This window comes from Aythya marila (assembly GCF_965140915.1).
Source record: "Aythya marila genome assembly, chromosome: 8".
NCBI lineage: Eukaryota > Metazoa > Chordata > Aves > Anseriformes > Anatidae > Aythya > Aythya marila.
In genome coordinates this window covers 12,721,242-12,737,456 of record NC_139049.1, presented here as the reverse complement: position 1 = coordinate 12,737,456, position 16,215 = coordinate 12,721,242, and the positions used below count along the sequence as shown (strand labels likewise).

General features: G+C 50.6%; 1 protein-coding gene across 1 annotated transcript in view; it reads left to right on the top strand.

Annotated features, from left to right (window-relative positions):
* The window catches only part of PAPPA2 (pappalysin 2), a gene marked incomplete at both ends in the record, with an annotated part of 72,349 nt that overhangs the window by 26,736 nt on the left and 29,398 nt on the right, over nucleotides 1–16,215 (top strand). Inside the window, 8 exons of the mRNA XM_082765729.1 lie at nucleotides 652–773; nucleotides 2,309–2,801; nucleotides 3,295–3,423; nucleotides 3,807–3,898; nucleotides 4,166–4,359; nucleotides 5,518–5,655; nucleotides 8,643–8,778; nucleotides 8,935–9,154. Coding sequence (XP_082621855.1) covers nucleotides 652–773; nucleotides 2,309–2,801; nucleotides 3,295–3,423; nucleotides 3,807–3,898; nucleotides 4,166–4,359; nucleotides 5,518–5,655; nucleotides 8,643–8,778; nucleotides 8,935–9,154 — 1,524 coding nt within the window. The remainder of the gene's footprint in view (nucleotides 1–651; nucleotides 774–2,308; nucleotides 2,802–3,294; nucleotides 3,424–3,806; nucleotides 3,899–4,165; nucleotides 4,360–5,517; nucleotides 5,656–8,642; nucleotides 8,779–8,934; nucleotides 9,155–16,215) is intronic.

Genomic DNA, 16,215 nt, shown 5'->3' with positions numbered 1-16,215 from the left:
AGGCAGGGAGCTGGAACCGCAAGAGCTGGGTTTCGTTCCCAGCGCTGTCGCAGACTGGCGGTGTAACTAACTGGGGGTAACTTGAGGGATGTTTCAAGCAGGAGAAATGGAATCAGTCATTTGGCCTCCTCCGGCAGCTGTCTTCCTTTTATCTTGCTAATGCTGGGGAGTCGCTGAGACCTGGACAAGCAGCTCCTGCCTCTGTTCAGCAGCCCCTCTAACTAAAGCAGTTCAGTTTCCACCAATTTTCAGGTCTATGTTTTTATTATTGGACCTTAAGCACATCTTAGAGATTTCAAGCTTGCTTAAAAGCTGCTTCACAAAGCCGTCTTTTGCAATTTAAATGAAGTGTTTTAGGGCCACTGACACAAGCATGGTTCCATGGTTGCTGTCTTTTCAAAGAATTAATGTTCTCCATGATGGGCCTTTCATGCTGGGGGTGGCAGGAACCTGTTACCCACCCAGGCATGAGAGCCTCCTGGTGCTGGGTGTTGTGAGCCATTCAGACAAGAACAATCTGTCGTGGGGCTTCCTGAGAAGTTGGGTTCCTTGGTTTTCTAGCTTCGTATCTGATCCTGCTTGAGCAAACTTGTATGGAAATGTAACTGGCCATGATTATACACGCAATTCCTTTGTGTCTGTGGTCTGCAGGGAGCTGGACACTCTCTGTGATGACTGTGCTGAAGATGGCACTTTCCGTCAGTATGTGCACGAGGCCTCGTCCCCTCGGGTCTGCGACTCCTCTGGCTACTGGACCCCAGAAGAGGCAGAAGGTACTCTCGTCCTCTCTCTCCTTGTCCGTGAATCCTCTGGGTGGAGATGAGGTCTTGCTGGGAGAAGGAAAAGGAGCTTTTCTTTGAGAGAGTGAACCTTCTCCTCTTCAACGAGGCTTGCTAGTGCAGGAGGTGCCCAGAAGGTACCCAGAAGGTTTCATTGAAATAAAAGGCTTACAATATAGATATTGGGGCCTCATCCAAAACCATGGGGACGTTCCCAGGCTTTGAGACCACTCTGTCCGAAGGGAGCAGGAGAAGCCCCTTGCCCAGTCCCACGCATTGTGTACCAAGTCCTGGCTGATCGGAGTCGGATGCTATTCTTGCTGGTTTGCAGAGCTACTTCATGAGCTGCCTGGGAGCTCTGGCTCACAAGGTCATGCAGCTGCTGCAGAAGTTTTTGGGCTTTCTATGCTGCAGAAGGGGCAGGAGACCAGGTGAAACAATCCCATGTAGTGTGCACGCTGCTGTTGAAACCTGTGGAGCCAGAGGATCTGCTAGTCCTGTGTGTCTACATGTGTTTGAGCCACTAAGGCTGGCTGAAAATGCACCAGGGACTGCTGAGAAAGTACAGCTGGGACTTCGTTACCCCCTTGGGACAAAGCCCATGCTTTGAGAACAGGAGCGTCAGCATATAGCTGGGGTTCAGTGCCTGAAAACTCATCTCTAGATTTGGCATATCATAGGATTATCTCCTGCTAGCATTGCAAATCACACACACACATGCATGCGCACACAGGCAAGTTAAAGAAATAATCAAATTTGTGCTTATTCAGTGATACCAAACAAATCAAAGCTTGGCTCATTTATCTTCAGTAGTTCCTGTTTCCCCTGCCTGTCTGATTCACTGGCAAATTAAAACTGCAGCTGGAAGTATTGGATGTTTTTTTCTCCTTTGCATGAGCCTGTAATTATCACAAGCTCATGTTGGCTCTGGTGGAAAAGAGACAGGTTTTAAGGTTTTTAGAAGAGGAAAGTTAAATGGATGCAGGCTTTGAACTGCTGCTCCCTAAGGAACGCTTGCAGTGGTTTATGGAGACAAGAGTATTTCACTACAGGATGATGAAATCTGGTGATGCTTTCTGAGACTGAAAGCCCGATGCTACATCTGTCTTGCTGAGTGCTAATCCTCCACCAGGGGAAGAAAGCTGGACAGCTGTGGCCAGCCTGGGCACCATACTGGAGGTTCTGGTGGCCCTCAGCAAGCCTTCTGCACCCATGAGACCACACAGCAAGCTTTGTGTCCTCCAGCCACGTCCAGGCAGGTGCTAGAGCTACTGGTGGCACCAAGACCTGATGCAGTGTGGGTACCAATATCCTGTCTGTCAGAGGGCTTGGCAGATCTGATGCTACCAGGAGATGGGAGGCCAGTGGTGCTTGTTGCTTTCTGCGATGTCCACGACCTCTGGAACCTGCAGCTATAGCACAGATGCATAAGCTCCTATGGGGACCCTGTGGGGAGGATGGCCCCTTTGGGTCACCTGTAAGGTCAGCTGTCGCCTGGTTCTCATCCTCTTCTTTGTCCTTCTGCCTAGGGCCCCCAGACGTGGATCAGCCCTGCGAGCCCAGCCTGCAGGCCTGGAGCCCAGAGCTCCACCTGTACCACATGAACATGACCGTGCCTTGCCCCCAGCCGGATGGCTGCATCCTGGAGCTGCGCTTCCTGCACCCCGTCTACCCTGATTCCCTCACCCTCTGGACCACGTACCTCTCCACTGACTCACCCAAGGCACTGTCTGACATCGAAATCCTGACAGAGCAGGGGGAGTCCATCCATTTGGGCCCCCTGGACACCTTCTGTGACGTCCCTTTTACCGTGAAGCTCAACATCCACAAGAAGGTGTCCGGAGTCAAAATCTACACCTTCGATGAGAGGATGGAGATAGACACGGCCCTGCTGACCTCCATGCCCCACAGCTCCCTCTGCTCCTCCTGCAAGCTGATCCGATACCGTGTCCTCCGCGAGCCCCCCTTTGCAGATGGATCCCCCGCCACGGCAGCACAGGCGCACCGCGAGTTTGTCGATACGTGAGTGCCAGCCGCGGGCCCCCAAGTGGGTTTGTGTCTGGCCCGGTGCTGTGAGCAGACTCCATGCTCGAGCTCACAGGGTTACAAGGCCCGGCCACTGTGTCTTGCTGCAAGCAGCCTCCCCGCCTGCCATCGAGGAAGCTTGTTGCTGCCCCGTTGCATTAGCACAGGCCTTGCCAAGGAGTTGAGGCTAACAAGAAGGAACTCATTAAACCCAGAAATGAGGCTACTAAAGTGGTTGTTAGAGTTCATGCAGCTTCTCCCCGGCTCAGTCCCTCAGGGAAGGAATGGCAGGCCCCTCTGCATGACCTGGCAGCAGCTCTCTTCCCACAGCAGCTGCCTCTGGCAGCTTAGGGTATGAAGACGCATGTCCAGCCACAGCACTGCCTGGGCACAGACATGTGATTCCTGTAACAGGGGCGATCAAATTTGTTTGCAGGTTGCATGGGTTGTTCCCTCCTGCTCCTTGCTCACACCCTCCATGTTCCTGCAGGGAAGTGACGCCTGGGCAGGTGTACCGCTACCAGGTACAGGCCGTCTCTGGGACAACCCTGGGAGAAGCTTCCCCACCGCTCGTCCACGTCCACGGAGCGCCCTACTGTGGGGATGGGAAGGTGACCGCGTAAGTCAAGAAACCCATGCTCTCATCTGAGGGTCTTTAAGCTGGCAGGTCATCCTGCCCAAAAGGGAAGTGCAGGGTTGGTCCTCCACCCAGGGGTACCGGCCTGAAGATAGCTGTGCTCCCAGCATAGGAGATGGAGATGGTCTTTGTGAGGAGCAGGGTCTGGATGAGGGGTCCAACCTGAACTTTGTCCCCGTTTTCATCCCCTGGGCATGATGCAGTGTCTTTTCTCCTCCCTCTTACCCCATGCGGTGTTCTTCCTTTTCTCCCCCCTTCTATGGAAATGGACCTGAGGCATGGAGTCCTCACTTGTTATGAGGCAGAAGCACCCAGGGAGTGTGAGTCAAGGGTGGTGTTAACACATCTGGGTGATGTCCTCTTAGGAGCCTGGAGGAAGAATGTGATGATGGGGACTTGCTGGATGGAGATGGCTGCTCCAGGAAGTGTAAGAAGGAAAAAGGCTTCAACTGTGTCGGTGAGTCTGAGTAGATTTGAGATACCCTTGCTAGGCAGAAATCAAAACAGTGAACTGCTCTCACTTCCCTCATAACAGTCCTTAGAGCACATGGTGGTGCACGTCACTGTAATAAAATGTGGATCTGCAGCTGGAGTGATCTACAGGACTTGTCAGGCCCTCATGATAGGAAATCCCAGGGCCAAATGACCAGCACGCCTCCTGGGAGAGGAGCTGTGTGTGCCTGCAGCCTGGTTTGCAAGCAGGGCATTCTCCATCTCCTTGCAGGAGAGCCGAGCCTGTGCTACGTGCATGATGGAGACGGCGTGTGTGAGCCCTTTGAGAAAACAAGCAGTGTCCTAGACTGCGGTCCCTACACGCCCAACGGATACGTGGACCTGTGGGCAGCAAAAGCCTATGCCTCGCATCAGGATGAGAAGTCCTGCCCTGCTTCCTTGGCCACTGGAGAGCCTGTTGCGAAGGTAAGTGAAGGCATGACAGAAAAAAAGACTTTTCTAGCCCATCCCCACCCCCTCCCAGTAAAGCTGGGGGATTTGCTGTCTGAGCAGGATTTTACTGAGGCAGAAATCAAAGCTTCAGAGCAGCTCTGGAAGTGTTGACTGACTACTGTGCTCCCATGCAGAGAGCCAGTAGAAGACCAGAGCATTTCCTACAACCCTCTTGCAGTAGTTTCTAGGGCCAGGAATTGCAGTCCATGGAGGAGTTTCTCATCAAATGGGGGGCACCTCCCCTGTATGCAGTAAGGGACCACCCCTGTCCCACCAGCTAAGTACACGTGAGCAGTGGTTCCACAAAAAAAAAAAAAAAAAAAAAAAAAAAAAGTAATACCTTATAAAATTGGGGCCTGAAAGGATAAAATCACATGTACATCAACATCTGTGCTGCTCTCAGGCTGTCTGATCTGAAGCCAAAGAAAAAATCAATGGGAGAATCATCTTTCATATAGGCTTTGGAGCAGGGCCCTGGAGGTCCTCGGATGGGATTTCACCTGATCAGTGTTAACATGGTGTAACATGGTGTGTGTGTGTATTCTTTCCTAGCAAGCTGAAGAAGGGGAATAAGTGTGTAGAGAGGGCACATTTTTAGCCATTTATATGTGCACTTCAGCTGATCTGATGATCTGTGTATCATGAAGATGGTTCCTTGCTTAGTTAAATTGTCCGTATGCACGTGATTAGTGGGATGCCTTGGGCTTGGGTGTCTAATCCTCTAGAAGGACACACGTATCTCCCAGGCTTTGTCCCCCAGGCCTAGAGGGAGGCCTGGCACACCGCAGGGCACCAAATCGTGCTGAAACCTGGTATTCAGGCAAAAAAATCTTCATCTTTAGATCTTGTTGGCTCAGTCACAATCCAGAGACTATGGTCTTTCTGCCATCCTACAGCCTGTCTCAGGTCCACAGGCACCATGAGGTACTTCAACAGCATATTTACACCACCCCAAAAGGACAAAGGCTTTCTGCACACATGTATGAGGAACACCTCAGGGTCCTTACCTCTGCTTCACACTGTGTTGAGCCTCCCCTTAGTTCCTGTAGGTGCTCTTTAATTCTTTCTCTTACTTCCCTCTCTTCTTTCTGGGTTGAAAAAAAACAACAATACAAACCTCTCTTCTTTCAGGCATGTAAATCCTACCTTCACGCTGTGCCAAAGGACCTTTCCCAGGCTGCTTGGTTCCCATGTTCTCGCAGCCAAGACAATGCTCAGGATCCAAATGAGGAGAGGATGCCCTTGGGCGGTGAGAAAGTTTGGCTCAAGGTAAGCGAGGGCGTGTGGTCAGGCACAGAAAGATATGCTTGCCTTTATCCCAACACTTTGGTGACCAAGGCCAGTCCTCTTCTGCCCTTCCGTAGGAGCTCTGGCAGCCTGAAAAGCTGCTCGGATGGGACTGTATACCCTACCAAGCTCTTTGCAAACCCTGGATGCCTGTGGCTGGGTCTTAGGTAGTTGCCCCATTCCCACTGTGAACAGCAAACCCATCCTGGGGCAGACTGCCAGGAGGAGGGCTGTGCCAGAAACCAGAAGCCCACAGAAATGTTTTGAGGCTGAGAAACAACTTGCTCCTGACTACTCCCTGCAGTCGAGCTGTGCTGTTACACCCGCAAAAGGGTGGGCACAAGCTGGCTGAGCTGTGCTAAAGGCCTGGGTTGTTGCTGTTGTTGCTCCCCATGGCTGGGAAAAGCAGCAGCGGGTGCTTCAGAAGCTGTGAGGGTTATAAGAAGAGCAGCATCTTTGGGGATGCTGGGTCACCTGCTGCCTGAGCCTCCAAGAGAGGCTGCTCTCAACACGCCAGGATAAAGATCAGAACATCTGCTCTTTAGCCTCATGAAAATCCCACTTCCAGTTGGCTTCACCTGGAGATGTACTGTCCTCCTGCCTCGGTGACTCCACACCTAAGGAGACGCTTTTATGTGCCCAAGCTGCTGGTCCCCAGCCTGCGCTGGTCTTGAGAGGGTGTCTGGCACATCAACCTCTCCATCCCAGCAGGCAGGGCAGGGAAGAGCCGTGGGCTGGGCCAAGGCGGTTTTTACAGTGTTGATTTTCTGACTGCAGCCACAGTTTGGAGGTTTCGTGGCTGCTGCCTCGTGTTACTGGAAAGATGGGTTGTGGCTTGCTGCTTCCTCAGCAGCCTGAGGGACACCTTGCCCTGCTTGGCTGGAGGCTGTCTAGAGAGGACCTCATCCTGGGACTCTCAGAGCCTCAGGGAATCACCAAACCCAAGCCAATAAACTTCGCTCTTGCCTCTCCATCCTCTCTGAGGTCCTCTCCAAAGAACTTCCTTTAACTGATTTTTTTTCCCCCCTCTGTCTGTGCTCACAACCTACTTTCCAGGTTCAGTCTCTGGTGTAGGCCATGACGGACGTACCTCCTTTCTTCCTTTGCTAGTGAGAAGGCAGAAATCTCCCTCTCTGCCCTACCTAGATGAAAGCTTGCTCTCCACTTCTCACCGGGGGTTAAAGCATGTTCCAGTTTTATTGGAGCTTGTGGTCAGTTCTCTTCCTCTATGGATGTTTATATTAAAGACTTTCATTATTGGTTCTCCATGCTCTCTTTAGGAGTGCTATTATTTTCCGCCCATAAAATTATTTATGGACTAGTAATAAATATGCCCTTTTCTTTCTCTCTCTCTCTCTTTTTTTTTTTTTTTAATAGTTTTCCTGATTGGTAACATATTGGGTTGGGAAAGACAGATTCTTGTTGACAATTTGCCTAGCACGCCCGCCTGTGCGGACAGGAACGGTGCTGCTCCTACACGCGTGCACATGTAATTTCGTGGCTACCACCCCCCTCAGCCAGCTCAGAGCTGCACCTGTGTCACCTGGGCTAAAACCATGCCACGAGCCTCACCACAGTGTAGGAATTGCTTCCTACCTCCTCAAGAGGTAGCACCAATGAGCGAGGAAAAGGTTGGGTCGTGTTGTAGGGGGGCAAGAGGTGCACGTGGCTGTACCACCTAATGAAGCATCGACCGTGCAGATGGGAATAATTACCACTTGCAGATCTGCGGCCATGCTTTGTTCTCTGTTTGCAACACATCCGATGCAGGGAGGAATCAAAATCACTTGGAGGCAAGTCACGATGCGTAACACACAGGAAATTAAATGTGAAGGGGGGCAGGGAGGGAGAAGAAAAATTAAACAGATAGCCTGCTGTGGTCAAACACAAAATATGTAAAAATAAATTAAGAACTATTTTTTTTTTTTTAAAGTAAATTGGGATGTTAGGTAATCCAGCTGCCCTGGCTCTAACTTGGGGCCACTCAGTGCACTCCTGCAGGCTGGGAGACCTGAGCTGTCACCCAAGGCTGGCTGCTGTCAGTGGCTGTGCCACTTTGGCTGCCTAGGTGGGATAGGGAGCAGTGGGGCAGGTGCTGTCCTCACCCCATGCTAGCACCGGCCGAGAGCTGAGCTCTGTGGTGTGCAAGGGCAGTGCCCAGCATGGCTGGGCTGAAACGCCGCTTGGTGGCTGCTCTCCGGGCTGTGCCTGGCCAGCCGGGACTTGTCCTCCTCCCAAATGCAGCTTCGCCTTGAATTTCTGGACTCCATCTATGCCTGCATTCAACAAAAACACTCCATAGGGTGGATCTGGATTGAAACACATCTTGGCGCTGGGTGTGGGGGGGTCTGGGGTGGGGGAGAAAAACATTTCTATCCTCTTACTTCCCAGGAACGTCTGCCCCGCCGTGATTGATGCCACCCATTTCCCAGCTGCCTCCTGTAGCCTTCAGGGCTGCAGACAAGTGGGGAGCTGTCAGCTCTCCGAGCAGGCAGGACTTCCTGCCACAAATCTTTCCACGTGTTGGCTGACGGACAGCTCGCGCTCGCTCTGGCTTCTGGGGCCGTGTCTTGTTTTTAGTGGAAATAGTGTGGCAGCAGAGCCGGGGCTTGCACTACCCAGGTGCCTCGCTGGTGTAGAAGGGGGAACCTGGCGAGGAAGGGCAGAGAAAGGGGGATCCAGGTCTTGGTCAAACAGGGCTTCGTTTTAATAGCAGCAAGTGGGGAAGCTGGGGAGATGCCATAAATGTATGGCAAGGCAGGACTGGTGCACGTGGGAAATAGTAGTGAAGGGAAAGGAGGAGGGGAAGGACCATGTTCCTGCACCCTCCTTTCCTTCCCCCTGCCCATTCACTGACCCCACGCAGTGTGTGAACCCCAACCCTCCTCTCCCCACCTGCTCCCTCCTTGCCTCCCTCTGGTGCCATCAGGAGGGTTGCACCAGGTGTGTGTGCTCCGACTCTCCCCCAGGTGTGCTTCGAGCGACCCGCAGTGCCCACCTCCATCCTGGTCTTCCTGGCCTCTGACGGCACGGCCCCGAGCGACCAGCACAAGCCGAGGGTGACCGTCCAGCTGAGCAACGTGGAAGGGCTGAACCGCTCCTTGGGTGAGCACCGGGCGCAGCGCCTCTGCTGCCCAAACTGTGCTCTGGGCTTGTCTGCCAAGACACGTGGGCAAGCAGGGGTGGTGGTGGAGCACTGGAATGAGACACGGTGCTACCAGCGCTGAGCCTGTGCCTTCTTTTCTCCTCTTCACCTCGCAGGGACGCACGAGCTGTCGTGTCAGCACAACCCGCTCGTCATCGATGCAACCCGCGGCCAGAAGGACCCGTCCTACCGGGCCGGGTCGGTGCTGCTCAACTTCTCCTCCCCGCTCGTGGGCATCGCAGCCGTGGCCTTGCGGACGCCAGCTCTGCCGGGCTCTGCTGACCCCACCACGTGCCTGCTGCCACACGAGGAGGGACACGGCCATCAGCGATACAGGTATTGCCGCCTCGGGCGCCTTTCCAGGGGCTCTGGGCTTGGGTTTTGCTGGGTTTGGCTCCATGCAGGGAGTGCCTGAGCTTGAACTGGGGGGAAGGGAGTGGACCAGGTGGCCCCTTCCAAACCCAGCTGCTCTGTGACCACTCTTCATCCTCAAAGAGTTGCTTTGTGACTGTTCTCAGGTGGGTTTTGAATTGTTACTGGAAAGGCAGGTGTAATTAGACTTGATTTGTTTATCTCGCTGCATGGGTGAGGGGGCAGGAAAGCAGACTTTGTGCATGGCCTGTGCATATGCACAGAAGTGCATGAAGGCAGTGTTTCCTGATGGGAAAGCCAAGCTCTCTCTGCTGAGCAGCTATTGCTGAGGGTTTCTTCTGTGTGTGCTTTGCTGACATCATCCCACCCAGTCCTTTACTTCCCTGCAATATGGGGAACATGGACAAAGCTCCCCCTGCCACGGCTGGCAGCCTCCCTTTGCTGGCTTGGGCTGCCTTGCTGATAAAGACGATAGCTGCCACAGTGCTTTGATGCCAGGCATGCAGCAGTGCCCGAGTGTCTTTGTAAAGCTGTGAAGGAGAGGAGGTGTTTACAGAATGGGGTGCTGCTTTCCAGGCAGCTTGAGCTAGCAAAGGCACAGGTAAGGACCATCACCCAAGATAGGTTAAGTCGACAAGGCAGCAAGAGCATGCAGACATGAGGAGGGACAAGGGGATGATACCCAGCTTTGACCTGGAGCAGTAGTGGGGCTGGCAACCCCTGGTTGCTAAAATCACGTAACTGGGAATGCTGAGTTTGGGTCTGAGCTATTGTGGAGGCACTAAGAGCAAAGGGCTCTGGCTAGGGTCATCGCGTCGCTACTCCTGTCGTTATTTTTCTGCTGCTGATGGCCCTGGATGGATGAACATCCCTGATAATGAATGAGCGTGTGTGTGTTTGTCTAAAAGCTTGTGGGATCATGGTGTGATTGATTTATGTAGAGTTCTGGAAGCTGTGAATATCCAGCAGTTGCTTTTTACTTTTTTTTTTTTTTTTTTAAGTGCATGTGTGATTTATACAGAAACATAAATCTTAGTGAGTCAGCATATAAATATTATTCTCAGCCTTACATTAAAGGATCAGTGTCCACCTGAAATGCAGTCCGTTTCCTCCTGGTAGCTGTTACAGCTATGTACACACATGCTTCCAAGCCCCTAGCCAACTGATGTGGTTTTTCAATTACATTTTCTCATCCTTTAAAATAATTTTGTGCTCTCATTGCTTGAGAGCTTCCCCCTCCCCCTCAGAAGTGGCTGGAAGGATGAACAGACTGACCAGACATAGCTCAGCATCGCTTATGCATGGGCAGAAGTACATAAAGGGACAGAGGAAAGTAAACTTTTCATAAAAACATACAGCTGGTGAGAGAGAAGAAGCTTCAAGGGGAGACCCTGTCAGCTCATTTTCTGTTAGACACCAGTGGATCCACATCAGTAGGGATCCAATCCCACCTTCAGGAAAAACACCACTTCCAGTGTCGGGAAAGAGGAAGGCAGCAAAGTCAGGCATGGGGCTGGCCTTTGGAGAAGAGATTTCCGGAGCAGTTTCCTCTGGCCAGAGGCATCGTGAGGTTCCAGCCATTAACAGGGTGGACACAGGGCTGAAATCAGCCTTGTTACAGTGTCTTAAAAATCTTCTGCTCATCACCCAGGCAGGAAGAATGGCAAAGTGATTAGCTTCAGCCCTTCCTTATCATGAAGCAGCTTCAAGCACCCCAAGCCCAGTCTGCTGGCCTCCCTGCAGTGACCTTCCCTGCTCAGCTGCGAGGGGGCAGGATGTTAAACTGCAGGTTATGCACGTGTCTTTAGGAAACACGCTAAGCAAATCAGATCCCCAGAGTCTGAGGAGTAGGAAATGCTATTTATAGTGTTGCTTTTCTGGACAAGAAGCTTGAATATTTAGAGGGGATAAGGCTTTGATTTACAATCTCCAGTAGTCTTGCTAATAATAAAGGATCTGCCTTTGCTAAGTCAGGAAAGGTCCAAGTATTTTTTTCCCTTTTATTGTGTTTATAAAATCTATTTCATATCCAAAACAAATGTTCAGTAGTACTTTTATTTTTCAGGGCTAATAATTGGTTTCACATAAGGGCAGGTGGAATCTGGGGAAAAGTATCCCTATTAAAAAAAAAAAAAAAAAAAAAGAATGTAAAATCTTTATAGGTTTAGAGATATTCAACTGTAAAAGATCATAGAAGATCTGTGTTATTCCAATAAAAAGTTGAATTGACCATTCGCATGCACCCAGCCTCGCATACACAGTACGTGCATGTAAGTGCTTTCCTAAAATAACCCAAGAAAGGGACAGCAACAAAAGCAAGAAAGAAACGAGGTTTCCTGACTTCAGCCTAGAAATGCTCGTTGCCAAAATAATAAATATGACTGCTTGGTATTTCTGCAACATCTTTCATCTTGAAGGATCTCAAAGTGCTTTGCAGGCTTAGGAAAACAAAGAGATCACGTTTCTGCTGGTGAAATGCAGCCATCTCCAGGTCAGGATGCAGAAGGCGATTGTCGCTAGAAAAACACGTCCTTGTTTTGAAGAAAGAGTTGTCTTCTCCCTTCAAACCCACCTCAGGCATCACAGGTGGGAAGAGCACTGGCAGACCAAAGTGGCATGGACCTTGACCCTCGCTACCAGCACCACCACCCCCCCTCTCCACTGGGCTCTTTTTCGCATTCTGCACCGAATCGCAACCACATGAGGTCGAGCAGAAACCAGACTTTTAATAAGTTCCCTGAAAATTCCCATCTGCAGAGATATACGTGCCTGGTATGAAACTGGATGCAGGGCACTCTCCTGTGGGTCTGTCCCTTCCAGACCAAGCAGCACCTAGAGCAGGGAGCGCTGCCCCTCGACAGGACTGCCGTCCCACCAGGCTCGGGCTCTCTACCTTTCATGCTTTTCTTTGTATTTTAACACTGAGCCACAATCCCTCCTGTTTTCCTTGGTACAGACTATATAGTGAACCAGGGGAACATTGTTCATTTCCTCTGTTATTTTTATTTTTAGCTCAGTTTTATTTTTAGCGTGTTTTATTTTATGTTAGCATATGCTGGGAAATGCCTTGGCAAGTTAACAGGCAAGGTGCTACAAAATGCAGGCTGCATTGTGCTTCTATTTCCTGCGTGCCTGCCCTCCTCTGCGCCTTCAGAACTTCATTTTGTGCACTCAAGGGGAGCCTGGCCGGGCTTCCTCCTTCATGGAAGGGGACTGTCAGGAAGGGAAAGTCAGAGGGAGGAGGAGAGTTGTATCTGTTAGTGTTAAAAGATAGCTGCATCTGTGCGGCTCTGTGCACATCCTCTCTCCTTGCCTGCAGGACAAAACTTCTCAAGAACCAAGTGGTCCTGACCACCACCTTTCCCAGGGCATGGGCTTACCTCAGCCTTTGGCTCTGCCCTCAAACCTCTCAAGGTGCCTCTCCTCTGGCAGCAGAGGTGACAATGCAAACCCTCGGAGGTGCTAGGACCATCTCCAGGGGCTGCTCCATACCCTTTGCTCTCCGCAGCCCAGCTACCTTCTTGGTTTTAATGTTTCTTATATGGGCTTTTTTAGGATGCTCAAGGCCTCTTCTGCCTTTCTCTGGGGTTAGCCAGTCTCACCTAGGGAAAACACATTTCTCAGCACAATTTATTTTCACCAGTTTGATCCTGAGAGTTGAACACAGCAGCTGAACAGTTCAGGAACAGTCTGCTTGGTGTCACCTTAGAGGAAGGGCCACCTGGTCCCAAAAATATTCCTTAAATGTGGCCAGCCCCTGATACGCAGCAGAAAGGTGAGCTGCCATGGACATGCTGTGTGTGATGCAAGGGACATTCCCTTCCTGGCTCAGGCACACCTCCTGGTGAGACCCTTGAACCTTGGTCTTGATTCCCTCACTCTCTTACCAGTAGGGACATTATGCGAATCACGCAAAGCCCTCTGTCCTCCCTGTGTCCCACGAAGAAGGGAAGGAGTTCTGGGAGACCCGGGTTTGCTCCTGGAGGCCCTCAGTGTACCGCTGCAGCCAGCCTGACCCGTTCTGCCCTGCCTTCCCCAGTGTTGCACACAGGCAACGACATTTTGCCCAGAAGCTGGATTAAACACATCCTTCAGAAAGCTTTCCTATCTTCTATTACAGACTGCAGGAGGTGATGAGTTCAGCATTTCCCCTGCTGAGCTATTCTTGCATCCAGTAACCCTCTGTGCTGAGAAGTGGCCTCTTTCATGATTTCAGGATGAAAGCTGTCCATCTCCAGCTCCAGTCACTGCCTTTTGCTCCATCCTCCCCAGCAAGGGATTGTCTCCCTCTACTTCGCCCTTGTGAGGCCCCACCTGTAGTGCTGCCTCCAGGTCTGGGGCCCCCAGCACCAGAAGGATGTGGGGTTGTTAGATCGGGTCCAGAGGCGGCCACGAGGATGATCGAGGATGGTCACAGCAAGGCATGCGGCCTGGCAGACACATCCTGCCCGCGTGCTGTGTTCAGGAAGGAGCCAGGCCAGCTCCTCACAGCAGGATGAAGGTACAGCCCATCCTGCCTCAGGCTGGGAAGCACAACAGCCCAAACCCAGCGTCCTGTCCAGCCCTGCTTTCTGAGCTTCTGTAAACCTAGTTTGGTGCATTCGACATCTCACTGGTACTTCCTCTCTATCTGTGAGGTGGATGACAGCAGATGACTCATAGGGATGTTATTTTTTTGGCAAGTTTCTTTGGGAGTCGCATACAGAAGCAAACATCTTTTCTTGAGGTGGCAGCCTCAGTGAAGATCTTAATCAAGAAGTATCACCACCGTTGGGTCTGTACATGCAGCCTGCTCCCACAAGGACGGTTGCCATCAGGTTTACTGTAATAGTGTGAGACCTTTCCCCTTCATGAGAAACATGCCTGAAGGGAGAAGAAATTTCCAAGTATTTCCAAAACACCTTTTCTCATTTCCCGGCTATCCTCTTTCGCTAGACCGCATTGGGGTAAACATCTTTTATCTCACTGATGTTCAGTGCCGCAATCCAGACTCCACCAGAGTGTATGCAGTGACTACTTTCAACTTGGGGAGATTTGGCTGAAGCCTTTACCTTTCCATCAACACCTCCTACAGCCCCTTCTCCCCCAGATTTGCACTATGAGATGAACTTCATATAATAATAATTTTCCCCTGCTAAAGTTGGAGCTTGATGTTAAGGGCTGTTTTAGGAGCAATGTTTGGGTTGAAAGCTAGGGTAGATACTACAGCAATTTATGGATGATTTATTGTACTTTAGGCAGCTGCACTGTATTTGGCTTGGCTTTGCTTGACTTGGGTAAATCCATCAATATTTTCTGGGTTCCGTGAAATAATTGCTGTAAAATGCAAAACTTTAGCTTTTCAGAATTTGGGTTTCATTACAACAAAATGATCCCTTCTTACCAGCATTGTCACCACTGGTTCAACATGTTCCCCTGGTGGTGGTTGCCTCACATATTTATTAAAGAATGATGAAGAATCCCAAAGGAAAATCTTTACCCTAAGTGTATAGAATTGGTCCCATTTCATAAGAAAGCTCTTATCATTCCAGAGTACTTAAGGCCATCCCTAGGCAGAATTTCACAAATTTCCAGGTCTGAAATTCTCTTTCATGTATGAGTTATGGAACTCGATGAGCCCAGAAAGTCATGCAGGCTGGTGCTGATGTGGAATAAGTTAGGAGAAAAAGCTTTGCATTTTGTAAAAATGTTGTTGACAAATCATTAGTTTGAGCTTCAAAGGGTGCTGGGATAAAAATGGAAATTTTTTTTAGATGTTTCACACAGAAAAAAAAAAATATATTGGCTCGCCATACGTCTTAAATGGTCTGAACCAGAAATGGCCAAATGTCAGGAGTTTGCAGCTGTGATACAGGAATTTCATTTATCATCAAAAGGAGAAAGAGCTCCTTCATGCTGAGATCAGAACTGGGCTAACTACACCGTTTCCTTGTCCAGCCTTCGTTGGGGTGTTCCAGCGGCTGGGAGCAATGATTTATTCCATTGCGTTACCCGAGCCATAGTAAGGCACGATGGAGCCAGGCCACATGGCTTTTCTTGTCCTGCACTTGTATGGCATCAGGCTCAAAGATGTCCTGACGCAGAATAATGCAAAGGCACTCACAGTGGTGTTGGCAATGAAAAAGGAAGTGATCAAGGCAAAGCATGTAGATAGAACGACTTTTTGCTTTGTTTTTAATTGAGCTTACTGATGTATTTGAGAATAGCAGCCAGCTTTCAGTGATGAGAGCCCCTCTTTAGGTCTGGAATAGCAGCATTAGACTTCAAAGTACAGGCTGAGAGCTCAGAGCTACTCAGGACTTGAGAACATGCCTCAGATGGTGTCCAAACTAAAATGCAGTGTTTTTTTTTTTTGTTTTTTTTTTTGTGGGATGTGGGCATTGGTCGTCACACAGAGAGAACAGCAGCAGGTTAGTCACCTTCTGGGGCTAAGAGAGAAAGATAAAAGATATCTGCACATATAGAACGTGCAAGGTAATGCACGTGAGGTGTATATAAAAAGGAATGTTTCAACCTCACATTATGATACACAGCTATAAATCTCCCCATATACCTACCTCTACAAATCATGGTACATTTGTAACATAGTCAGTAACGTGCGTGTTTCTTGGTCTGCTTTCTACCAGCACTGCCAGTTGTGTGTCCAAACTGGTGGAAAGCAGAGCTGCAAACGATGCATGCCGTGTTAGTGCTGTCACCAGACAGCAGACGTCCGGAGGACCAGGGCTGTGTCACTGCTCCACCAGCACCCGTGGAGCCGCTCGAGTTGAGCCCTTGGCCCAGCTGGATGCACTTGGAGGTGCCACCACAATGAGCGTGGCCTCACGAGCAGATGAATGTGGGTCAGGACAGCGCCTGCATCCCGGGGAGGTGCAGCAGGGGCAGGGACCGTGTGTGCGTGCACGGGGGGCGCGGACAGGGAGCAAAGCAGCTGCCCGGAGAAGGTAGCTGCAGGAGGGGATAGGGCCACAATTGGTACCAGATGCCCTCAGAAGCTAATGACCTGACAAACGCTCTGCTCATAA